General features: G+C 37.5%; 1 protein-coding gene across 4 annotated transcripts in view; it reads right to left on the minus strand.

Moving 5' to 3' along the window:
* Positions 1-26,947, minus strand: part of ssbp2b (single stranded DNA binding protein 2b) — a 125,233-nt gene that overhangs the window by 42,254 nt on the left and 56,032 nt on the right. For all 4 annotated transcript variants that reach the window (XM_084103887.1, XM_084103885.1, XM_084103888.1 and 1 more), the window contains 9 exons: positions 17,978-18,037; positions 17,583-17,649; positions 16,334-16,404; positions 16,183-16,250; positions 16,030-16,075; positions 15,854-15,889; positions 14,629-14,683; positions 13,694-13,764; positions 13,466-13,544 (listed from right to left, as the gene is read on the minus strand). In XM_084103887.1, the coding sequence (XP_083960013.1) occupies positions 13,466-13,544; positions 13,694-13,764; positions 14,629-14,683; positions 15,854-15,889; positions 16,030-16,075; positions 16,183-16,250; positions 16,334-16,404; positions 17,583-17,649; positions 17,978-18,037 (553 nt within the window). The remainder of the gene's footprint in view (positions 1-13,465; positions 13,545-13,693; positions 13,765-14,628; positions 14,684-15,853; positions 15,890-16,029; positions 16,076-16,182; positions 16,251-16,333; positions 16,405-17,582; positions 17,650-17,977; positions 18,038-26,947) is intronic.

Below are 26,947 nucleotides of genomic sequence, written 5' to 3' on the forward strand. Positions count from 1 at the left end.
GCTACGTAAAATTTATTCGTGGGTTTATCGAAAACTGTTAAGCGAATCAACTTGAATTCCATAACTTTTTGTCAGCATGGTCTGTAGATGATCTGGTTCAATTTTCGTGCAAATCGGACAAACCGTCTAGGACGAGTTTGAAAAAGTAGCTTTTTAGATAAATTCAAAATGGCGGGCATATTGTTATGACGGAAATGACGTCATAGGGTGCAATCGAATTGGCATGAGCTCAGGAATCAGAGAGAAAAAGAATTTTGTTGATTGGCCTTACGGTTCAAAAGTTATTAGCAAAATAAAAGTGAAACTTTGGACAGGTGGTGGCGCTAGAGGGAATGACTTAGACACACCAAAATTGGTGTATTTAATGTTGGGACTGTCCTCTATCAGAATGTCAAACCAAAACAACTTTCCCGCATTCGGTTCTATGGGCTGCCATAGACTCCCAGTTGGAAGAAGGAAGAATAATAATAATAAGAACGGGAACAGATACAATAGGTGCCTCCGCACCTTCGGTGCTTGGCCCCTAATAATAAGAACGGGAACAGATACAATAGGTGCCTCCGCACCTTCGGTGCTTGGCCCCTAATAAATATAGCTGCAAGCAGCAATTATCGGGGCCAAGCGCAAGCAGACGACAGGATATGCCAACATGGCTGAAGGTGTCAGACCAACTGCAACAATGAGCAATTAAATACATTTAAAGAGGATTTTAGGCGAAATGGCTGAAAAATCATATAAAAAGTCATTCGAAATATGATTTAATGGATTATCACTTTCGACCAATCTGTGGCGCAGTTACAAAACTGATGTGATGTGGTCAGAGTGAAGTGACAATGACACATACAAAGTTTGGTGTCAATATGTCAAGGCATTGCAGAGATAAAGCCTGAATAGTGCTTTTAGCATCATGCCTCAACTTTGCTGCTACGCTATACGAAAACGGTTTCGTCTATAGACACGAAATCCATAACTTTTAGTCAGCACAGTCTGGAGATGATACGATTCGATTTTGGTGAAAATCGGACAAACGGTCTAGGAGGAGTTCGAAAAAGTAGGTTTTGAATGAAAATCAAGATGGCGGACAGGAAGTTTGGCCAAATAAGGAAAACTTGGTATCTATGTTCTCGGCTTGACCCAAGGAATCTATTAAGACCAGTGGCATTTCAATAGCCAGATGTATTCAAAAGTTATTAGCCTTTTTGGAAATTTTGTTATAACTTTTGACCACTAGGTGGCGCTGTCTTGAAATATTTTGGTTGCCTTCAGGGGATGGTGCTGATGACACAATCTGAGTTTCGTAATATTACACCAATGCATTTGTTTAGTATAGCATTTTATTTCACAAAACTGTATTGAAGTCAATGGGAATTTCATATTTTGTTCAATTATAGCACCACCAAGAGGCTCAGTCCCACAATTTTTTTTACGTGTCCTCAGAGTGAGCCCATACATATGTGTGTCAATTTTGGTGAAAATATCTCAATTCGCTTCGGAGTTATAGACATTTATATGAAAAAACACGAAAAAAATGACTGACACATGACTTTGATTGGAAATTAGTACCCCTAAACATCAATATTTTCGCATTTGGGCATTGGCGTCTAGCTATCGACCTATGTTTTCAAACTTCTGACGGTGGTTTCGTCTCGATCGGACTAGCGGTTTCAAAGATATAGCCAAATGTTTTTTAAGCGCTAAATCACAACGCTACACAAACCGTAAGGCGAAACCTAGCATGTTTGGTATCGTAGGACTCGGCAACGATTCAGGAGTCTACAAAGATGAGTTTCGTGAAAATAAGTCGACCACACCCAAAGTTATAAGCATTTGAAAAAAAAATTCACCACTAGGTGGCGCTGTTTCGAAACTTCTCAGGCTCATTCAGGGCATCGTGCTGATGACCCATACCACGTTTCGTAACAATCCGTTCATGCGTTCATAAAATACAGAATTTTAGCACAAAATTCAAAATGGCCGACAGCCAAAATGACCGATATGGCAAAATTGGATATCAGTCGACTCGGCATGTTGCCCTGAATCTAACGAGACCAATTGTATGATTTTTGGACAAACTGTTCAGAAGTTATAAGCAAAAATAGCCATTTTTCATATCTCCGGACCAGTAGGTGGCGCTGCGCCGAAACACAGCATGTAGCCTCAGGTCATGCTTGTGAGTACAAGTACCAAGTTTGGTCTGAATACGATAAACCGTTGCGGAGATACGGCCTTACGACTGTTTTTGCTAGCGCTACGTAAAATGTATTCGTGCGTTTATCGAAAACGGTTTGACGAATCCATTTGAATTCCATAACTTTTTGTCAGCACTACCTGAAGATGATCTGGTTCAATTTTCGTGCAAATCGGACAAACCGTCTAGGACGAGTTCGAAAAAGTAGCTTTTTTTGAAAATTCAAGATGGTGGCCATATTTTTATGACGGCAAATGACGTCATAGGGTGCAATCGAATCGCCATGAGCTCAGGAATCAGAGGAAAAAAGAATTTCGCTGATTGGCCTTACGGTTCAAATGTTATTAGCAAAATAAAAGTGAAACTTTGGACAGGTGGTGGCGCTAGAGGGAATGACTTAGAAACACCAAAATTGGTGTATTTAATGTTGAGACGGTCCTCTATCAGAATGTCAAACCAAAACAACTTTCCCGCAATCGGTTCTATGGGCTGCCATAGACTCCCATGGCGGAATAATAATAATAATAATAATAATAATAATAAATGTAGCTGCAAGCAGCAATTATCGGGGCCAAGCGCAAGCAGACGACAGGATATGCCAACATGGCTGAAGGTGTCAGACCAACTGCAACAATGAGCAATTAAATACATTTAAAGAGGATTTTAGGCGAAATGGCTGAAAAATCATATAAAAAGTCATTCGAAATATGATTTAATGGATTATCACTTTCGACCAATCTGTGGCGCAGTTACAAAACTGATGTGATGTGGTCAGAGTGAAGTGACAATGACACATACAAAGTTTGGTGTCAATATGTCAAGGCATTGCAGAGATAAAGCCTGAATAGTGCTTTTAGCATCATGCCTCAACTTTGCTGCTACGCTATACGAAAACGGTTTCGTCTATAGACACGAAATCCATAACTTTTAGTCAGCACAGTCTGGAGATGATACGATTCGATTTTGGTGAAAATCGGACAAACGGTCTAGGAGGAGTTCGAAAAAGTAGGTTTTGACTGAAAATCAAGATGGCGGACAGGAAGCTAGGCCAAATAAGGAAACCTTGGTATCTATGTTCTCGTCTTGACCCAAGGAATCTATTAAGACCAGTTGCATTACAATAGGCCAACTTATTCAAAAGTTATTAGCAGTTTTGTAAATTTTGTTATAACTTTTGACCACTAGGTGGCACTGTCTCGAAATATTTTGGGTACCTTCAGGGGATGGTGCTGATGGCACATTTTGAGTTTCGTAATATTACACCAATGCATTTGTTTAGTATAGCATTTTATTTCACAAAACTGCATTGAAGTCAATGGGAATTTCATGTTTTGTTCTATTATAGCGCCACCAAGAGGCTGAGTCCCACCATCTTTTTTACATGTCCTCAGAGTGAGCTCATACATATGTGTGTCGATTTTGGTGAAAATATCTCAATTCGCTTCGGAGTTATAGACATTTATATGAAAAAACATGTAAAAAATGACTGACACATGACTTTGTTTGGAATTTACTACCCCTAAACATCAATATTTTCGCATTTGGGCATTGGCGTATAGCTATCGACCTATGTTTCCAAACTTCTGACGGTGGTTTCATCTCGATCGGACTAGCGGTTTCAAAGATATAGCCAAATGTTTTTTAAGCGCTAAATCACAACGCTACACAAACCGTAAGGCGAAACCTAGCATGTTTGGTATCATAGGACTCGGCAACGATTCAGGAGTCTAAAAAGATGAGTTTCGTGAAAATAAGTCGACCACACCCAAAGTTATAAGCATTTGAAAAAAAAAATTCACCACTAGGTGGCGCTGTTTCGAAACTTCTCAGGCTCATTCAGGGCATTGTGCTGATGACCCATACCACGTTTCGTAACAATCTGTTCATGCGTTCTTAAAATACAGCATTTTAGCACAAAATTCAAAATGGCCGACAGTCAAAATGGCCGATATGGTAATATTGGATATCAGTCGACTCGGCATGTTACCCTGAATCTAACGAGACCAATTTTATGATTTTTGGACAAACTGTTCAGAAGTTATAAGCAAAAATAGCCATTTTTCATATCTCCGGACCAGTAGGTGGCGCTGCGCCGAAACACAGCATGTAGCCTCAGGTCATGCTTGTGATGACATGTACCAAGTTTGGTCTGAATCCGATAAAGCGTTGCGGAGATACGGCCTTACATCTGTTTTCGCAAGCGCTACGTAAAATGTATTCGTGGGTTTATCGAAAACTGTTAAGCGAATCAACTTGAATTCCATAACTTTTTGTCAGCATGGTCTGTAGATGATCTGGTTCAATTTTCGTGCAAATCGGACAAACCGTCTAGGACGAGTTCGAAAAAGTAGCTTTTTAGATAAATTCAAAATGGCGGCCATATTGTTATGACAGAAATGATGTCATAGGGTGCAATCGAATTGGCATGAGCTCAGGAATCAGAGAGAAAAATAATTGTGTTGATTGGCCTTACGGTTCAAAAGTTATTAGCAAAATAAAAGTGAAACTTTGGACAGGTGGTGGCGCTAGAGGGAATGACTTAGACACACCAAAATTGGTGTATTTAATGTTGGGACTGTCCTCTATCAGAATGTCAAACCAAAACAACTTTCCCGCATTCGGTTCTATGGGCTGCCATAGACTCCCAGTTGGAAGAAGGAAGAATAATAATAATAAGAACGGGAACAGATACAATAGGTGCCTACGCACCTTCGGTGCTTGGCCCCTAATAATAAGAAACGGAACAGATACAATAGGTGCCTCCGCACCTTCGGTGCTTGGCCCCTAATAATAAGAAACGGAACAGATACAATAGGTGCCTCCGCACCTTCGGTGCTTGGCCCCTAATAAATATAGCTGCAAGCAGCCATTACCGGGGCCAAGCAGAATAAGACGACAAGACATGCCGACATGTCTGAAAGTGTCAGACCAACTGCAACAATGAGCAATTAAAGACATTTAAAGAGGATTTTAGGCAAAATGCCTGAAAAATCATAGAAACAATAATTAAAAATATGATTTGATGGATTATCACTTTCGACCAATAGGTGGCGCAGTTACAAAACTGATGTGATGTGGTCAGAGTGAAGTTACAATGACACATACAAAGTTTGGTGTCAATATGTCAAGGCATTGCAGAGATAAAGCCTTAATTAATGCTATTAGCATCATGCCTCAACTTTGCTGCTGCGCTATACGAAAACGGTTTCGTCTATCGACACGAAATCCATAACTTTTAGTCGGCACGGTCTGGAGATGATACGATTCGATTTTGGTGAAAATCGGACAAACGGTCTAGGAGGAGTTCGAAAAAGTAGGTTTTGAATGAAAATCAAGATGGCGGACAAGAAGTTTGACCAAATAAGGAAAATTTGGTATCTATGTTCTCGGCTTGACCCAAGGAATCTATTAAGACCAGTGGCATTTACATAGGCCGATGTATTCAAAAGTTATTAGCAGTTTTGGAAATGTTGTTATAACTTTTGACCACTAGGTGGCGCTGTCTCTAAATATTTTGGGTACCTTCAGGGGATGGTGCTGATGGCACATTCTGAGTTTCGTAATATTACACCAATGCATTTGTTTAGTATAGCATTTTATTTCACAAAACTGCATTGAAGTCAATGGGAATTTCATGTTTTGTTCTATTATAGCGCCACCAAGAGGCTCAGTCCCACCATTTTTTTTATGTGTCCTCAGAGTGAGTCCATACATATATGTGTTGATTTTGGTGCAAAAATCTCAATTTGCTTCGGAGTTATAGACATTTATATGAAAAAAGACGAAAAAAATGACTGACACATGACTTTGATTGAATATTACTACCCCTAAACATCAATATTTTCGCATTTGGGCATTGGCATATAGCTATCGACCTATGTTTCCAAACTTCTGACGGTGGTTTCGTCTCGATCGGACAAGCGGTTTCGAAGATATAGCCAAATGTTTTTTAAGCGCTAAATCACAACGCTACACAAACCGTTAGGCGAAACCTAACATGTTTGGTATCGTTGGACTCGGCAACGATTCAGGAGTCCAATGAGATGAGTTTCGTGAAAATAAGTCGATCACACCCAAAGTTATAAGCTTTTGAAAAAAAAAATTCACCACTAGGTGGCGCTGTTACGAAACTTCTCACACTCCTTCAGGACATCGTGTTGATGACCCATACCAAGTTTCGTAACAATCCGTTCATGCGTTGTTAAAATACAGCATTTTAGCACAAAATTCAAAATGGCCGACAGTCAAAATGGCCGATATGGCAAAATTGGATATCAGTCGACTCGGCATGTTGCCCTGAATCTAACGAGACCAATTTTATGATTTTTGGACAAACTGTTCAGAAGTTATAAGCAAAAATAGCCATTTTTCATATCTCCGGACCAGTAGGTGGCGCTGCGCCGAAACACAGCATGTAGCCTCAGGTCATGCTTGTGAGTACAAGTACCAAGTTTGGTCTGAATACGATAAACCGTTGCGGAGATACGGCCTTACGACTATTTTTGCTAGCGCTACGTAAAATGTATTTGTGCGTTTATCGAAAACGGTTTGACGAATCCATTTGAATTCCATAACTTTTTGTCAGCACTACCTGAAGATGATCTGGTTCAATTTTCGTGCAAATCGGACAAACCGTCTAGGACGAGTTCGAAAAAGTAGCTTTTTTTGAACATTCAAGATGGCGGCCATATTTTTATGACGGAAAATGACGTCATAGGGTGCAATCGAATCGCCATGAGCTCAGGAATCAGAGGAAAAAATAATTTTGTTGATTGGCCTTACGGTTCAAAAGTTATTAGCAAAGTAAAAGTGAAACTTTGGACAGGTGGTGGCGCTAGAGGGAATGACTTAGAAACACCAAAATTGGTGTATTTAATGTTGGGACTGTCCTCTATCAGAATGTCAAACCAAAACAACTTTCCCGCAATCGGTTCTATGGGCTGCCATAGACTCCCAGAGCGGAAGAATAATAATAATAAATATAGCTGCAAGCAGCAATTACCGGGGCCAAGCAGAATAAGACGACAAGACATGCGAAAATGTCTGAAAGTGTCAGACCAACTGCAACAATGAGCAATTAAAGACATTTAAAGAGGATTTTAGGCGAAATGGCTGAAAAATCATGTAAAAAGTGATTCAAAATATGATTTAATGGATTGTCACTTTTGACCAAAAGGTGGCGCTGTTACGAAATTGATGTGGTGTGGTCAGAGTAAGTAGACAGTGACACATACAAAGTTTTGTGTCAATATGTCGAGGCATTGCAGATATAAAGCCTGAATAGTCATTTTGGCATCATGCCTCAACTTTGCTGCTGTGCTATACGAAAACGGTTTCATCAATCGACACGAAATCCATAACTTTTTGTCGGCACAGTCTGGAGATGATACGATTCGATTTTGGTGAAAATCGGACAAACGGTCTAGGAGGAGTTCGAAAAAGTAGGTTTTGAATGAAAATCAAGATGGCGGACAGGAAGTTTGGCCAAATAAGGAAAACTTGGTATCTATGTTCTCGGCTTGACCCAAGGAATCTATTAAGACCCGTGGCATTTCAATAGCCAGATTTATTCAAAAGTTATTAGCCTTTTTGGAAATTTTGTTATAACTTTTGACCACTAGGTGGCGCTGTCTTGAAATATTTTGGTTGCCTTCAGGGGATGGTGCTGATGACACAATCTGAGTTTCGTAATATTACACCAATGCATTTGTTTAGTATAGCATTTTATTTCACAAAACTGTATTGAAGTCAATGGGAATTTCATATTTTGTTCAATTATAGCGCCACCAAGAGGCTCAGTCCCACAATTTTTTTTACGTGTCCTCAGAGTGAGCCCATACATATGTGTGTCAATTTTGGTGAAAATATCTCAATTCGCTTCGGAGTTATAGACATTTATATGAAAAAACACGAAAAAAATGACTGACACATGACTTTGATTGGAAATTAGTACCCCTAAACATCAATATTTTCGCATTTGGGCATTGGCATATAGCTATCGACCTATGTTTCCAAACTTCTGACGGTGGTTTCGTCTCGATCGGACTAGCGGTTTCAAAGATATAGCCAAATGTTTTTTAAGCGCTAAATCACAACGCTACACAAACCGTAAGGCAAAACCTAGCATGTTTGGTATCGTAGGACTCGGCAACGATTCAGGAGTCTAAAAAGATGAGTTTCGTGAAAATAAGTTGACCACACCCAAAGTTATAAGCATTTGAAAAAAAAAAATCACCACTAGGTGGCGCTGTTTCGAAACTTCTCAGGCTCATTCAGGGCATTGTGCTGATGACCCATACCACGTTTCGTAACAATCCGTTCATGCGTTCATAAAATACAGAATTTTAGCACAAAATTCAAAATGGCCGACAGCCAAAATGACCGATATGGTCAAATTGGATATCAGTCGACTCGGCATGTTGCCCTGAATCTAACGAGACCAATTGTATGATTTTTGGAAAAACTGTTCAGAAGTTATAAGCAAAAATAGCCATTTTTCATATCTCCGGACCAGTAGGTGGCGCTGCGCCGAAACACAGCATGTAGCCTCAGGTCATGCTTGTGAGTACAAGTACCAAGTTTGGTCTGAATACGATAAACCGTTGCGGAGATACAGCCTTACGACTGTTTTTGCTAGCGCTACGTAAAATGTATTTGTGCGTTTATTGAAAACGGTTTGACGAATCCATTTGAATTCCATAACTTTTTGTCAGCACTACCTGAAGATGATCTGGTTCAATTTTCGTGCAAATCGGACAAACCGTCTAGGACGAGTTCGAAAAAGTAGCTTTTTTTGAAAATTCAAGATGGCGGCCATATTTTTATGACGGCAAATGACGTCATAGGGTGAAATCGAATCGCCATGAGCTCAGGAATCAGAGGAAAAAAGAATTTCGCTGATTGGCCTTACGGTTCAAAAGTTATTAGCAAAATAAAAGTGAAACTTTGGACAGGTGGTGGCGCTAGAGGGAATGACTTAGAAACACCAAAATTGGTGTATTTAATGTTGAGACGGTCCTCTATCAGAATGTCAAACCAAAACAACTTTCCCGCAATCGGTTCTATGGGCTGCCATAGACTCCCATGGCGGAAGAATAATAATAATAAATATAGCTGCAAGCAGCAATTACCGGGGCCAAGCAGAATAAGACGACAAGACATGCCAACATGTCTGAAAGTGTCAGACCAACTGCGGCAATGAGCAATTAAAGACATTAAAGAGGATTTTAGGCAAAATGCCTGGAAAATCAGAGAAACAGTAAATAAAAATATGATTTGATGGATTATCACTTTCGACCAATAGGTGGCGCAGTTACAAAACTGATGTGATGTGGTAAGAGTGAAGTTACAATGACACATACAAAGTTTGGTGTCAATATGTCAAGGCATTGCAGAGATAAAGCCTTAATTAATGCTATTAGCATCATGCCTCAACTTTGCTGCTGCGCTATACGAAAACGGTTTCGTCTATCGACACGAAATCCATAACTTTTAGTCGGCACGGTCTGGAGATGATACGATTCGATTTTGGTGAAAATTGGACAAACGGTCTAGGAGGAGTTCGAAAAAGTAGGTTTTGACTGAAAATCAAGATGGCGGACAGGAAGTTCGGCCAAATAAGGAAAACTTGGTATCTATGTTCTCGGCTTTACCCAAGGACTCTATTAAGACAAGTGGCATTTCAATAGCCAGATTTATTCAAAAGTTATTAGCCTTTTTGGAAAATTTGTTATAACTTTTGACCACTAGGTGGCGCTGTTTCGAAATATTTTGAATACCTTCAGGGGATGGTGCTGAAGGAACATTCTGAGTTTCGTAATATTACACCAATGCATTTGTTTAGTATAGCATTTTATTTCACAAAACTGTATTGAAATCAATGGGAATTTCATGTTTTGTTCTATTATAGCACCAACAAGAGGCTCAGTCCCACCATTTTTTTTATGTGTCATCAGAGTGAGCCCATACATATATGTGTCGATTTTGGTGCAAAAATCTCAATTTGCTTCGGAGTTATAGACATTTATATGAAAAAACACGTAAAAAATGACTGACACATGACTTTGATTGAATATTACTACCCCTAAACATCAATATTTTCGCATTTGGGCTATGACATATAGTTAACAAGCTATGATTCCAAACTTCTGACGGTGGTTTCGTCTCGATCGGACAAACGGTTTCGAAGATATAGCCTAATGTTTTTTAAGCGCTAAATCACAACGCTACACAAACCGTAAGGCAAAACCTAGCATGTTAGGTATCGTAGGACTCGGCAACGATTCAGGAGTCTAAGGAGATGAGTTTCGTGAAAATACGTCGACCACTCCCAAAGTTATAAGCATTTGAAAAAAAAAAAAAACCACTAGGTGGCGCTGTTTCGAAACTTCTCACACTTCTTCAAGACATCGTGCTGATGACCCATACCAAGATTTGTAACAATCCGTTCATGCGTTGTTAAAATACAGCATTTTAGCACAAAATTCAAAATGGCCGACAGCCAAAATGACCGATATGGTCAAATTGGATATCAGTCGACTCGGCATGTTGCCCTGAATCTAACGAGACCAATTGTATGATTTTTGGACAAACTGTTCAGAAGTTATAAGCAAAAATAGCCATTTTTCATATCTCCGGACCAGTAGGTGGCGCTGCGCCGAAACACAGCATGTAGCCTCAGGTCATGCTTGTGAGTACAAGTACCAAGTTTGGTCTGAATACGATAAACCGTTGCGGAGATACGGCCTTACGACTGTTTTTGCTAGCGCTACGTAAAATGTATTTGTGCGTTTATCGAAAACGGTTTGACGAATCCATTTGAATTCCATAACTTTTTGTCAGCACTACCTGAAGATGATCTGGTTCAATTTTCGTGCAAATTGGACAAACCGTCTAGGACGAGTTCGAAAAAGTAGCTTTTTTTGAAAATTCAAGATGGCGGCCATATTTTTATGACGGCAAATGACGTCATAGGGTGCAATCGAATCGCCATGAGCTCAGGAATCAGAGGAAAAAAGAATTTCGCTGATTGGCCTTACGGTTCAAAAGTTATTAGCAAAATAAAAGTGAAACTTTGGACAGGTGGTGGCGCTAGAGGGAATGACTTAGAAACACCAAAATTGGTGTATTTAATGTTGAGACGGTCCTCTATCAGAATGTCAAACCAAAACAACTTTCCCGCAATCGGTTCTATGGGCTGCCATAGACTCCCATGGCGGAAGAATAATAATAATAAATATAGCTGCAAGCAGCAATTATCGGGGCCAAGCGCAAGCAGATGACAGGATATGCCAACATGGCTGAAGGTGTCAGACCAACTGCAACAATGAGCAATTAAATACATTTAGAAAGGATTTTTTTCGAAATGGCTGAAAAATCATATAAAAAGTCATTCAAAATATGATTTAATGGATTATCACTTTCGACCAATAGGTGGAGCAGTTACAAAACTGATGTGATGAGGTCAGAGTGAAGTGACAATGACACATACAAAGTTTGGTGTCAATATGTCAAGGCATTGCAGAGATAAAGCCTGAATAGTCCTTTTGGCATCATGCCTCAACTTTGCTGCTGCACTATACGAAAACGGTTTCGTCTATTGACACGAAATCCATAACTTTTAGTCAGCACAGTCTGGAGATGATACGATTCGATTTTGGTGAAAATCGGAGCAATGGTCTAGGAGGAGTTCGAAAAAGTAGGTTTTTCGGAAAATTCAAAATGGCGGAAAACTTTCCATGACGGAAAATGACGTCATAGGATGCAATCGAATCGTCTTGAGCTAAGGAATAAGAGGAAAAAAGAATTTTGTTTCTAACCCTTGTGGTTCAAAAGTTATTAGCATAAACATGAGTGCAACTTTGGACAGTTGGTGGCGCTAGAGGGAATGAGTTGGAGACTCCAAATTTGCTATGCTGATAGATCAGACTCTCCTCTGTCAGTGTGCCAAATTTCATAACATTCCCACAAGCGTAAGCGTACGTAGTAAACAGTTATTAGTATTTTTGGGAATTTAATTATAACTTTTGACCAAAAGGTGGCGCTGTCTTGTAATCTTTTGAGTACCTTCAGGGCCTTGTACTGATGACCCATACCGAGTTTCATAACGATACGTTCATGCATTCCTAAAATACAGCATTTTAGCACATAATTCAAAATGGCCGACAGCCAAAATGGCTGATCGGGGAAAATTGGATATCAGTCGACTCAGCATGCTGCCCTGAATCTAACGAGACCACTTTTATGATTTTTGGACAAACCATTCAGAAGTTATAAGCAAAAACAGCCATTTTTCATATCTCCGGACCAGTAGGTGGCGCTGCGCCGAAACGCAGCATGTAGCCTCAGGTCATGCTTGTGATGACATGTACCAAGTTTGGTCTGAATATGATAAAGTGTTGAGGAGATACTGGCTTGTGTCTATTTTTGCAAGCGCTACATAAAATTTGTTTGCGCGGTATTCGAGAACGGTTTGACGAATCAACACGAATTCCATAACTTTTTGTCAGCATGGTCTGAAGATGATCTGATTCAATTTTCGTGGAAATTGGAGAAACGGCCTAGGAGGAGTTCGAAAAAGTAGCTTTTTCGGAAAATTCGAAATGGCGGAAAAATTATTATGACGGAAAATGACGTCATATGGTGCCCTCGAATCGCCATAAGCTCAGGAATCAGAGGAAAAAATAATTTTGTTTCTAGCCCTTGTGGTTCAAAAGTTATTAGCATAAACATGAGTGAAACTTTGGACAGTTGGTGGCGCTAGAGGGAATGACTTAGACACACCAAAATTGGTGTATTTAATGTTGGGACTGTCCTCTATTAGAATGTCAAACCATTACAACTTTCCTGCGATCGGTTCTATGGGCTGCCATAGACTCCCAGTCGGAAGAAGGAAGAATAATAATAATAATAATAATAATAAGAACGCGAACGAAAACAATAGGTGCCTCCGCACCTTCGGTGCTTGGCCCCTAATAATAATAATAATAATAAGAAACGGAACAGATACAATAGGTGCCTCCGCACCTTCGGTGCTTGGCCCCTAATAATAATAATAATAATAATAAGAAACGGAACAGATACAATAGGTGCCTCCGCACCTTCGGTGCTTGGCCCCTAATAATAAGAAACGGAACAGATACAATAGGTGCCTCCGCACCTTCGGTGCTTGGCCCCTAATTATGACATGCTTTGATACTCCTCAAGCAAAGTACACAGCACTCAAAGATGTCCAATAGTACTATCTAAAGTGGTTGTTTGTACAAGAGACACTCTTACCTAATGATCCGTTCATGTGATGCGGCTCCATTCCCGCCATGCCTCCCATTGGACCGTCTCCTCCAGGACCAATAGGGAACTGTCAAACACACACATAATTATGTAAAACACACATTAAATATGCTATTACAACAAGTGCAGAGCAGAAAGTACAGTATGAACAAATGCAACTCAAAATGAACTGAGATGCATGTGTGCAAATATTTTACATTTGTGATGCTGTCTTACATTTTGCCGGTTTCCTCCGGGCGGCACTGCGCTGATCATGGTGTACATATTTTCTCCCGAGTTTGTCGAGTCTGTACAGAAAGAGCCAAACACTTTAGCTCATTTTAAATATCACTATATTTGTAAACGCAATAAATTAAATACTTAAATGCATTGTACTTAAAGGCATTTAATACTTAAAAAACTGTACATACATTCAACATTAGTAATGCTTAATTATATATATAAATTTAAATAAAAATATATTAAATAAGTAAACAATTATATACATGTATATAAATTATCTTGTATATAATAATTGATATATTAAAATCTTTAATACATTATTATTATTTTTTTACATTTTATTGTTATATTATGCAAGGTTAAATAATATATCAAATTAATCGATATATTGATAAATATAAATAAACATCTTGCACACTTTAAAATATTGTATAAATAAAAACACTATTGTTATAATTAAAAAATATATGATAAAAACACCTTAAACACTTAAATTATTTAACTATAAACATTTCTACTGTTCTACATTTCTAATTGTTTTAAATAAAAATATATGAAATAAATAAATAGAATTATATACATGTATGTACAGTATATAAATACATTGTATATAATCATTTGCATATTAAAATCATTAACATTTTATTGTTATATTTAAAAACTGCAATGTTAAAAATGTATACAATTAATACATATATAGATAAATATAAATAAAACACACACACACACACATATAAATCATTAAATTTATATAAATAAAAAAAAACGTAATATAGAAAAAAAAATTATAGTTATATATATATATATATATATTATAACTATAATTATATATATACAAATATATATATAATAAATACAATTATTATCCCCCTCGATATATCTGTTAATTATTAAATTCAACTTTGCATGAAAAAACAGTGCAGTCCTACCTGCAGGGCTAGGCATGATGGGAGTCCCTGGGGGCCCTCCTCCACCCGGTGGACCCTGAGGAGGAGAAAAGACAAATATTGTTTGTAACACAGTTTAATTAGTTACATTTGAATGCACTTGTGGCATATACATGTGTAAATGTGAGGATAGCCCTGAGTATGTGTGTGTGTGTTCATGACAGAGGCCTGAGGCCCTTGCTGTGGTCAGCACTGTGCATATCTGCTCTATCCTCCCTCTTCCCAAATCTAATTATCTCTCCTCCTCTCTGCTGACTCGGCTCTGCCTTCCCGAGCACCTCGTCTTGTCTGGCTGCTTTCAGTAAGCTACCACAGCTTCCCCTCCACAAATCATCTCAGCTGGGAGTTACTGACAGCGTTTTAACAGAATAACTTGTGTAAATGTCTTAAAACGACATGTTTAATCACACTGCGTATCTCAAATGTGTTTCGATGTATCTGATGTATCTGGTAAGGACTTTCAGTGTGCCTCATTCATGCAAATATATAATATTATATTTTTAAAAAATGTTACAAGATTTACAAGAATAAAACACTGCCCAGCCCGAAAAAAATAAATAAAAAAATTTGTGTTTGGATTTACAGAGGCTCTTGCTCGGACCAAAAATTGATGCACCTCTTCATGGAAATAAATGTTGTGATGTTATTTCCATCAGGAGGTGCATAGATTTTTGGTCAAGATCTTGTATTGACAATGCAAGAGTCCAGCACTGTGTAAAGTCTCCTCCAGCACATCCCAAAGACTTTCAATGAATTTAAGCTCTGGACTCAGAGGAGAAGATTCATGTGTGAAAATGATTCTTCATGATCCTCACAACCATTCTTTCACAATCTGAGCCTGATGAATCTTGACATTTCATCCTGCAATATGGCCATGATGTGTCTCATACAGGGTTGTTTAAGAAATGAAAAGCTACACACTCCATCAACTATGGTTAGAAGAACTTCTGCCAAACATATAACATGCTAGAAACATCATAATCACTGAAATAATTATCCATTCATAGACTCTTAAGTATTTGCCTATATAATTAGCTTCTTTTTTTTTTTTTTTGGCCTGACAGTATATATATATATATATGTATAATTTATTCTTATAATTTGGATCCACTGCTGAGGACACAGGACTATGGAAAAGATCTTGCGATCTGATGAATCTCTTCATGGCTGTTGGAGGTGTGTAAATGGAGAGGGTCACGGCTCTTACCACATAACTCCCTGGAGATGCTGATGAATACGGGATCTTAAATGCCACGTGGATCCGATCAGACAGAAAAACAGAGAGAACGTCAACAAAGCAGATGCTCTTTAAGTGCAAACATTTACGTATCTAAAGCTGTAGTGGCTGACATTTCACAACGAATGATTGTAGAAATGACTCACCGAGTTGGAGTTTGGTGGATTTGGCCACGGTCTTCCTCCGGGACCCCTATAATAAGGCGAGATGTGTTGTACTCATTAACTTTTCTAAGGCTATGGTAGGAAATAGTCTTTGTTTTATGGCAAATACATGTTAGTGTAACAAGAAGTATGTACATATTCATCCCAGGCATCCCAGGACCTCCAAGAGCATTGAGTGGTGGTCTCATGCCCCCTCCATATGCCTGGAACAATAAAAAAAAAGAAGAAATGTAGCAAAGAGTCTTTGCACGTGGTTTAGATGAGCAATCCAAACCTATGGTCTTACCTGTGGCCCAAGAGGAACCATCCCTCTGGGCGGAGTCATTCTCTGCATAGCTCCGCCCATATTTGGATGACCTGTCCAATCAAAATGGAAATTAGTAAATTAGCAAGTGGCAAACACAGTGAGATATGAATCTCAAAAGCTTTCAAGAAATGTTTTGAAAAAAATCATATTTCACCACACCCCCAAAATAATTATTTATGTCTCTCTATATATTTTAATATAATAACAATGTAAAATGGTATAATATATGGCAAATTTTCTTAGGGTCCGTTCACACCAAGGATGATAACTATAACGATAAATACATAGTTTTAAAAATTGTTCTAAATATAAAAGAATAGCAGAGTCCACACTATAACAATAAGAAGAGGCAATTGACAAAACTGCAGCGGGCTTATAATAAACAGAACGATGTCATGCGTTGGTGTGGAGGCTAATATTGTTATTGTTATAGTTATTGTTCTTGGTGTTAACAAACTTCAAGGTGAATCTCAAGAAAGAGTTGTATAAGAAATGTTTTTTTTAAAATCACCTCACCACCTCCCCAAAAATGTCTACATTTATTTATTACATTTTATTTATTAAAAATGAATAAATTTATAATACCATATTTAATATGGTAATATATATAGCCTACTTTTATCTACTTTCTTTCTTAAGGTGAATCTCATGAAAGCTATCATGAAATGTAAAAAAAAAACACATCTCATCTCTTCCTAAATATTATATATGTCTCTAAATATACTTGAATATAATAATAATAATAATAATATATTTCATATGGTAAATCTCATGAAAGCTGTCAAGAAATGTTGGAAAATGTATAAATAATATTGCACCACACCCTGATTAATATTTTCATGACAATGAATCATCAATAATTTAATCTAATTTCAGTTACTATAAAATAAAAAATATAAAATCAATTATAAAGTATTTAAACATCGTGGAAGTATTTAATTTATGCTAATTAAAAAAAAAAACATCATTGTGTCCAGACTTGATTTCCATTACTACATTACCATAATGAGAATGAGATTGTTTTTCCCTCCACATTACGGTAATGAGAATTCTGGAGGAAAAGTGCTTAATTGCTAAGAAAATAATGTCATAATGGAGAAAATCTTAACGGCCCTAAAATAGGCTTCGACTTTCTTTATGCAAAATATAATTTCTTAATTTTGTGGTGATAAATATGACCAAACATTTCACCCTATAAGATGGTTTAATTAATTATTCGCAAACAAACCTTGTTGTCTTGATGGGTCCATGCCACTGGGTAATAACGGCTGGTTTCCAGGGACTCCACCTAATGCCTGAACCAGTGAGATACAGTACGAATTAACATACATTTGTCAACATCGTCCAAGCAAGGGTAGTTAAGGCCCATTAGATGCCCTTGGGCTATGACATTAGATCAGGACCCAAAATATCACATTCAGGAGAGCGAGACAGTATGACTGGCTGGAAATATAATGTAGAGCCTTAAGCGACAGCAAAAATACTATTAGAGGGAGATATTAGTCTTGGCTGAAAAGTCTTAGTATGACTCACAGCAAGTTAATTAGACAAGACTAAAATAAAACATTTAAAACTCCAATCACTCCACCATCAGTGTGTATTTCTGTACAAACGGACACGCACCTGATTGGGTATTCTGAGAGGTGGTCTGGGGCCGCCAGGATAGCGCGATGACATGAAAGGCTAGAAACAAAGAAGAGATATCATATATGATTATAATTAGCAAAAAACATCTTACTCTAAAGTCAACATGAAATCAAAATTAAGAAACATTCCTCTGCAATGGCTCACGAAAACACCATCAGCAGTGACCATACTGATATGTAGTCTTTTTTAAGAACTGTACACACTAACTGAACTAGCCTTTCTTCAGCTCTAGGGGCATTTACTTAAAGCACCAGCAAGATCAATAGCACCGAGAACGTCTCCGGAGAACAGAAAACAATTATTTCCAAGCATCCAACCGAACAAGGCCATTTCCACCTCCACATCTGAGGTGAGATTAAGAAAAAACCCTTGATGACAAAGTAAACATACTATATGTATCTAAGACCACAAGGCTCAAGAAAATAACCCAATTTTTTCCTTGGATAAGTCAAGACGATGATGAGACTTCCTTAATGCCTGCAATTTCGGCAATCCTATAAGATCATTACAAATCACATTGTGCGACATGGATCTGATAAACTTGGGTACGACATGTATGCAGACTGTACGATGATGACACCTACTGAATTGTAGGCTACGACGCATATAGAAGAATAAAACGTCATTAGCATGCACTAGTGGTAAACAAACAGAGCAAGATGAATCACACTTTGGCAATTGTGGTTTTAATGTGCGCTGAAAAAAGAGGAGGAAGCGAAAGCGGAGAATATGGACATGGCTAGGGAAAAGAGGCCAACTTGACATGCTAATCTTGCAAATGGAGCTTGAGGTAAGTAGTTTTAAGTTTTAGCGCCATGTCGCGTTGATCAATACACCATTTCATGTTGCATTTTTATTGGCTAGTCAGTAGACGTAGGTCGTAGCAACACATTGTGAGATGATCATGCTAAATTTCTGACACTGTAATTTTTTGTTCGCAGGCTATCTTTGATCGCAAGACCGTGAAAATGGCCGTCTTTGAACCTCTCTCACTGTACGACATAGGACCACCGATAAGAGCCACAACCACAGAAATCGCCACGATTGGTCATGTTTCATCTGGAACAGCTCAAAATTGTACAATGTGTACCAGGCATAACTCTTTCACCGCCATTGACGGAAATATCTGTGTTTTCACTGTTATACGGTAGGGGGCGCTATTGCGCATCTTCTGAAAGAATACAGATATAAGGCTGTGTGTCCACCAAAGTGTTTTTAGCCAACTGAAAACGCTAGGCGCTCTGCTGAAAACGCCTAGCTGTGGGCGCTTGAGAGCGTTTTGGCAGCATTGCGTTTTTTTCAGTTGAGACGCTTTGCTTGTTATGATACGGAATATCCGCGAAAGTGTTACTAGTATCTCATTTGACACATATTTTGTTTCTGTGTTGATTCTATATTAAAATGTCGATACAATGTAACGTATTTTCTCTGGCTCTTGTTTTAAATGATTTTGTTCCGTTATTATGCTTGTTGTTGTCATCTGTTGACGTTGTACAAGCAGAATATGGCAGTTGGTCGGTGTGGTATTAGTCCCGCCTCTCCTCCACTGTGATTGGGTAAAAGGTGACAGTGATGAGCGCTGCGTTTTACCCAAAGTTGAACATTCTTCAACTCTCGGCGACCTGTAAAAAAGCTGAGCATTCAGCACTTCAGCGTGAAAAAAACGCTCAGCGCCTCGTTAGGCTCATGGCGTTTTAAAAATGCGACGCTCCCATTGAAAACAATTGGAAAAATACGCCAGCCGCGTGAAAAAACGCTTTGGTAGACACACGGCCTAAGCGATAAAAAGCGTTAAATAAATGTGACTATATCAGCATGGAATATTGTTTATATAAAAAAGATGACACTAAAATGTAGTTACATTTTTTTTAAACTTTACCAGAAGAGGAGACAAAATATTACAGACTAGTTTTTAACAGGCCTATAGGAGCTCTGAGCTCATCTTGCCAAGAGTTTCAATCCCCCGAGTTTTACTTCATCTTTCCAATCTACTCTGCCAAAAATTCGCAGATGATCTGAAAACACCAACAATCATGTATGTTTGAGTTTGAGAATCTCAGTTGAGATTCTGCACATAAAGCCAGTCAAAACCACATCAAACAATCTGATGAGCTATAGAAAGAATAAAAGGATTCATTTCTTTATTACTGACCCCAAAGTTTTTATACATAGAGTCTTGTTGTGACGTTGTACCTTTCTGTAAACAAGTGAAGAGTTAAAAGTGATCAGTTCACAAGGCTTTGGATTCTCATTTCAGAGATCAAAGCTCAGACGAGGGGCCAATCTGTCTCAGAGCCAACATCTATCCATAATTAAGGGCAATGAGAATCAGTCATTATTATGTGAAAATTGGACATCTTCACACTGTTTTCATGAAAATGCATTTCTTTGTTCATCAAAGAGAACGTAGACTTGGAGAGAGATGTTGTGACCTGAATGTGCTGAATATGTTCAAAATTTCAGCCATATTTCTGTATATCTGTGCAGCTCTAATAAAATACATGCAGAATTACAGAGATATTGAAGTCTAAACAAAAGGTTGGAGGGTCAGTATTAAAACTTCTCACTTTAATGCCACATAAGGAATATTTCCGTAAATAAAAAAGTAAGAGTAAGTTAGGATTTTCCTGTGCCGTTAAACAGTCGCGATCACCTCAAGAGGTAACCATAGCAACAGCAGGCTGCTCCCTTTCTGTGCTCAGGATCCATATTGGCGGATGCATCGATAAAACATAAATACTGTCGTTATCTATGACTTTATTATTACATTTCACATGTATTAAGGGTTCTCACTCTTTTTGACCAATGCACTTTCTATTAGAGTGATTGCAGCATTTGTGCATGGTTAAAAGCATTTTGATTCAAACTGATTCACTAATGAATAATTCAGACCATTTTAAACCATTTGACTGATCTCTCAAAAAGTTTGACTCAACACAAGATCAGTGGAATCTAGATAAATGCAATATTGTAGAGCAGAACGAAACTAGAAATACATTTAAAACTGTTTTCCATGACTTTGCAAGTTACTTCAAGGAATTTGCTACGTTTTGATGTTTTACTGTATTAGGTGTTCCTAACAGTTTGGACCTGAAAAATTACTTAATTATACATAAGCAGGGCTTGACAATAACTTTTTTGCTCACTAGCCACACGTGTCTAGTGGTTTTCCAAAGTTACTAGCCACTCAGCATTTTCACTGGCCACAATTTTGACATCGATACCATAGGAAAAAACTGCTATATATATATATTTTTAATATTATCTCATAATTTGGCAGCCGGTATATTAGGTTGCTGTCACTTTAAGACCTGACGCACGGATCCATCATACTGTTTTAAATAGCTAATATACTTTATGTGCACGCATTTTGGTTGTGAGCACAAAATCAATCCCTCGCCGAAATTCAAGCCCTGTAACACCAACAATATTCATCCGGAAACAAATGAAATGGGTGAGTTAAGGGACGCGGGTTTGTGTGTCACTCGCTGTCAGAGAGATGAGAGAGCGAGAAGGTGTATCCTGTGGAAGTTTTTTAGATATTTCAGTATCAATATGTATCGAAAAATCTATACTTTTGATAACACTAGATTGCACGTAGTTTATTATTTCAGATGCCTTTTTAAAAGACTACAATTGAAAAATGTGTATCATATAAAATTCAACCAGCCAAAGTAGGAGTGACTGCGTAACACGCCACTGCTGAAATACACCCGCATTTGGCGGGTGTTAATGTCAAGCCCTGTATAAAGTTATATTTTAATTTTCTGAAATCTAGATCATGATGTGCCCAGACTAGAATAAGAGCGCGTGTGTATCTGTCTCTCTGCCGGGAGCCGTATCACAGTAACTCTATGTGAGAAGCGGTACATGCTCTCAGGGATCTGGCTCGGTGTCTCAGTGCTGTCTGACATGCTCACCGCGGCCCTGGACGCCTCACAGTCACTGATTAATTATGGACCGAGGTGAGAGGCCTGCATTTGTCCTCTTTAATAATGGATGAGTGAGGTCTGTGGACTTCACCGAGGTGAACAGAAAGGTCTCCTTACAGGTAGAACCAGCAAGAGAGTACATTCTCAGCCCATGTTTACTACCCTCAGGTTACAAGCCGTGCTGATCAGGAACCAACATTTTAAAGTACCGTACAGTACATATACCGCCGCTGACCACAAGCACGGACCCCAGATCATCGGTCTATGATGTTTTATGAATGCCTGCCCAGGTCTAATATCTAAAAGCCAGAATAAAATGGAACAGGTCCTTCATTAATCTAATATCTGTCCACTGCATTATTCATGGCTTAAGCTTCCTAAAAATAACACACCGGCACAATCATTCATCTCTCTAACAGGTTTTGGGAAAACAAGAAGGTGATCCGGCTTAAGGCTGGAATTTGGAGTGTGTCTGTACATGCCAGTAGACTAGTCTATTTTTATAACAAAGTGAACATGCATCAGAGACTAATATCAAGGATGCACTGACACAAGGATAGACATTTTTGGCAGAAATTATGTTTTTTTTTTTTTTTTGCGGCCAATAAATGATCATGTAAATCTATACTTGTTATTTTAAAGCTTTCTAATCTAGAACTGGTTCAAAACATCAAGACATTAATGTATATAATATAATATAATATAATATAATATAATATAATATAATATAATATAATATAATATAAAAATATCCATTGTTCATACTGTACATTTAAATATTATGATCCAATATAATAATATATTTATATAATTAAATTCTAATATGTGTCCATCATTCATACTGTACATTACAGAATTATAATATAATATAATATAATATAATATAATATAATATAATATAATATAATATAATATAATATAATATAATATAGGCATATTCAGACCATATGATATTTATATAATTAAAACATTTATATTATCTTAATATTTGTCCATCAATCATACTGTACATTACCTTATTATGATGCATAATAATATAATAGATAATGTCATTCATTCAATAATGACAATTAGAAAAATGATTATGCAAGATATATCAGTACCATATCTTTTATCTGCCAATATTCAAAGAAACATTTATGCATCTTTCATAATGTACATTATAATATCAGGATGCATATATTCTCTTTCATCCTATAAAGTATTTATTTTAGTTTAAAAACAAAAACAAAGTATACATTTATAATATTGACCATTTATCGGCTATATGCCATAATAATATTTATATAATACATATTAAATTAAAATCAAAAGAATTTCAGCTCATCGGTATCAAATTTCAACAACAGTGCACTCCTAAAAAGGATAATATTTGTGATACAGACATACCATTATATTGAGTATCCCTAAATAAATATAAAAATAAGTAATAAACACCATTTAATGTATACTATTAAAATGTGTCAGCTTGTCACTGGTACAGGACACTAAATCTAGGCCCGCTGCACCCCCTCGATGGGTAGATAAGGTATAAAAATGTTTCTGATGATGTTAAAGGGTAACGCAGGTGTACCTCTGAGGGTTCTGCACCAATTACAAGCTTTTTGACCCAGCATATCCATCGAATGTTCTTCTGTCTACAAGTTTTGCACATCATTGCTTTGCAGCTGCAAATAAAACAGCTTGAAACCATGGATAAAGACGGAGAACTCCAGAAGCTTCCCTTGGGTGAATCATCTCCATTAGTCTGGTGGGAGAGCAGTATCTCACACTCGGAGGAGAGTAATACCCAGCATGCTTCACTCTGACTCTAATCAGCAGGATCTCTGAGGCCTCCAGCCCTGCTGCAGTACCATCTATTCCCCGTTATCAAGTTACATCAAATTATGCGTATGAAATATTAAGTGCTGCTGGACACCCGTTCCGCCCTGTAGAACGCAAAGAGACGAATCACTGATATCCAAAGAGCACAAAATGCTCAAAAAGTTGTATGAAAGTCACTACATTTGATTCAAAGAAAATAGCTCAAGCACATTTTCCATCAAAGCATTTGCATTTATATATATATATATATATATATATATATATATATATATATATATATATATAAATGCAATATATATATAATTAAAGTCCAAAAGTTCCATTTCATTTAGAAATACACGTCACATCATGAAAGAAACATAGTGATGTCACTTCATGATTACTAAAACTTATTGTATAGCTAACTACAATGAATCTATTTAAGAGAGAATTAAATGTGTTACATATACACATTACAAGCATGTTAACTTATATAAGTTACATATATATATATCTTTTTTTTAATCTCAGATGATTATACATCAAATGATATAGATGATTTTTTGAAATCAGAACTAAATTTAGCTGGAAAAAAAAATATTGGAAGGCCGAGCACTCAAAAATTTATTCAGACATAATTTGTCTGAATGTCACTACATTTGATTAAAAGAAAATAGCTTCATCACAGAACTTTTCACAAAAAAAGAAGATAAGGTTTGAAATGATAAAACAATAGATATAGGTCTGGTTTCACAAACAGGGCTTAGATTAAGCCAGGATTAGGCCTTAGTTCAGTTAGGACAATTAAGTAGCTTTTATAAGCGTGCCTTCGGAAAAAAAAACATTACTGGTGCGAATCTTGAGACAAAACAATGGCACTGACATATTTTAAGATATATCAGTGCAAGTTGCTTTCAGAACAGCTCAAACATGCATTTTAGTCTGAGACTATTTTAAACCTTGTTTGTGAAACCGGGGGATAATGTTCAAAACAAAGACAAAAGGTGGTAATGGAACATGTTCATAGTTAATGTGACTTTATACATCAACTAAAATATCATCAAAACACCAGGTGATTAAAACACTGATCAAAAACGATAAAGATAAGTGGAGTTAGTAAAGACAAACGGTTGAGTGACAGTGTTATGAGGCTCTCGGGCCTTCGGGAGGCACTGTTACGCTAAACTTCTCTGTTTGATCTAATGACAGTCTGTTGGAAATCAAAGACTGTTGCAGAGGCTGATTCACTACAACAAAGACAAAACAATAGAAAAACTTATTTGAAACGCTCCATTATGATGCTGCCTTCTCCGTTGATCATATTTTCCATCATTAAAACCTCTACAATACCACAATGCTAATGGCATGTCTCATCGCAGATGCTCTGGTTGTAGAACATGTTGTATATATTAATATGTATATATTTATGCATGAACATACACATTCTGATTGCACCCGCTGATTTAACAAGGCTTAAACAGATGGCATTTTAAAGTCTCAATCCTTTAGTGCCGAAAGCCAAGAATCAAGTTTAGGAACTGGATGATCCGATGAGTGTTTCTGACACAAAATCATTTCCAGCGCAGATGTGTCGCAGTAGAGCAACCACAGAGCATCCGCAGAACACCTGACTGACAAACCATCTGCATGAATTACTCAAACTTACACCAACCTACACAGACATACAGTATATATGCATTCTGTAGAGTCTGCATTCACTCTGCTCACATTCACAGGCCTGATAGGTCTGTGTATTTCTTCATACTGTCTGAGCTTTAAGATTAAGGGCTAGCAAATACTTGTCCTCATTTGACCACATGGAAGAGGGGGGCGCGTTTGTTACAACCCAGCGGTGTTCGGGAAGATACTTTCAAACTACAAGACAAATTTAAAGTCAACATGACATCCAAATTTACCCAATTTACTTTCTTAATACTGTCTTCAGAGTCTTTATCAAAATATAATTAGCTTGCTCCGTCTCTGAAACGGATGATCCAATGATTATGATCCAATCATTTCCTGAAAGTTGTTTCAATCAGAAATGTCACATCATGAAAGAAAAATAGTGTGTTTTCATGTTTTATGGGGACTTTCCATAGACATAATGAATTCTGTCAGGATCGCTGTCGTCAAATACGATTGACAATTAGCTTACAGTTTGGATTGGCGGTATGGTTCTGTTCTGGGCAAGCATGGATAGCCTAGCATGGTCTTATCCATGCTAGGCTATCCATGCTGGGAGAGCAGCGATAACCCCCCTTAGGGTAAACAGAACAGAACCAACATGAATGTATTGCAGATATCATTGTCAATATTTTAATGTACAACATAATTCGAGAATTTATTCTGATTCAAAGGGGAATCAGAATGTCATACTGACTGGACGAGAGGAGGAGCTGGGGAGGGAGGAGGGTAATTCACTCCTGAGAAACGCGATAGCAGCTGATAATACTGAAGGGCTTATATATGAATACAGTGATAGGCCTAGTATTCCTATAGGTAGACGTGGACCAGCTGAGAGTCAGCTGATGCGAGCTTGACTAACGTGACCTGCCAGATTTTCGATTTTTTTACACTGAACAAATTGTATCTTCTATCCTCCTTCACTAACCCTAAACCCATCATAGAAAACTTTCTGCATTTTTACATTTTCAAAAAACATTACTTAGTATGATTTATAAGCTTTTCCTCATGGGGGACCAAACAATATCCCCACAAGGACAAGGATTTGGGCAAAGACAAGGACCACTTAAACAATACAAGAATAGACACGAAGCTGCACTTATGATTCTTTCACATAAACAATATAAAATTGTATAAATTATTCTTGAACTGACCAAAGTGTGTAAAGGGAGAAGGTTACATTAAAAACATACATTTAGCATAAAATTTTGATGTTAAATCCATTATTGTTTTTTTATAGAATTATTCTATAGTCTTTGCAGAATTTAATGCAACTACACATCAGAGGTAACTACTTAAATTATAGAAAAATTAAGAGTAATCCCATACTTTACTTTTTCAAGGGAAAAGTAATTAAATTACTGTAATTAAATAACTTTTTGCATAATTACACCCAAAAATGGCGAGGAGCAGTAAAATGTCCTCACTTGTTAGTTGTCATTATATTTCACTATATAAGTGAGGATATTTGGCCAAGTATAGCCAAACCTGTACATACAGTACACACACGCACGCACACACACACACT

This window comes from Abramis brama (genome assembly GCF_963993115.1).
Source record: "Abramis brama genome assembly, chromosome: 25".
In the NCBI taxonomy this organism is placed as follows: Eukaryota; Metazoa; Chordata; class Actinopteri; order Cypriniformes; family Leuciscidae; genus Abramis; species Abramis brama.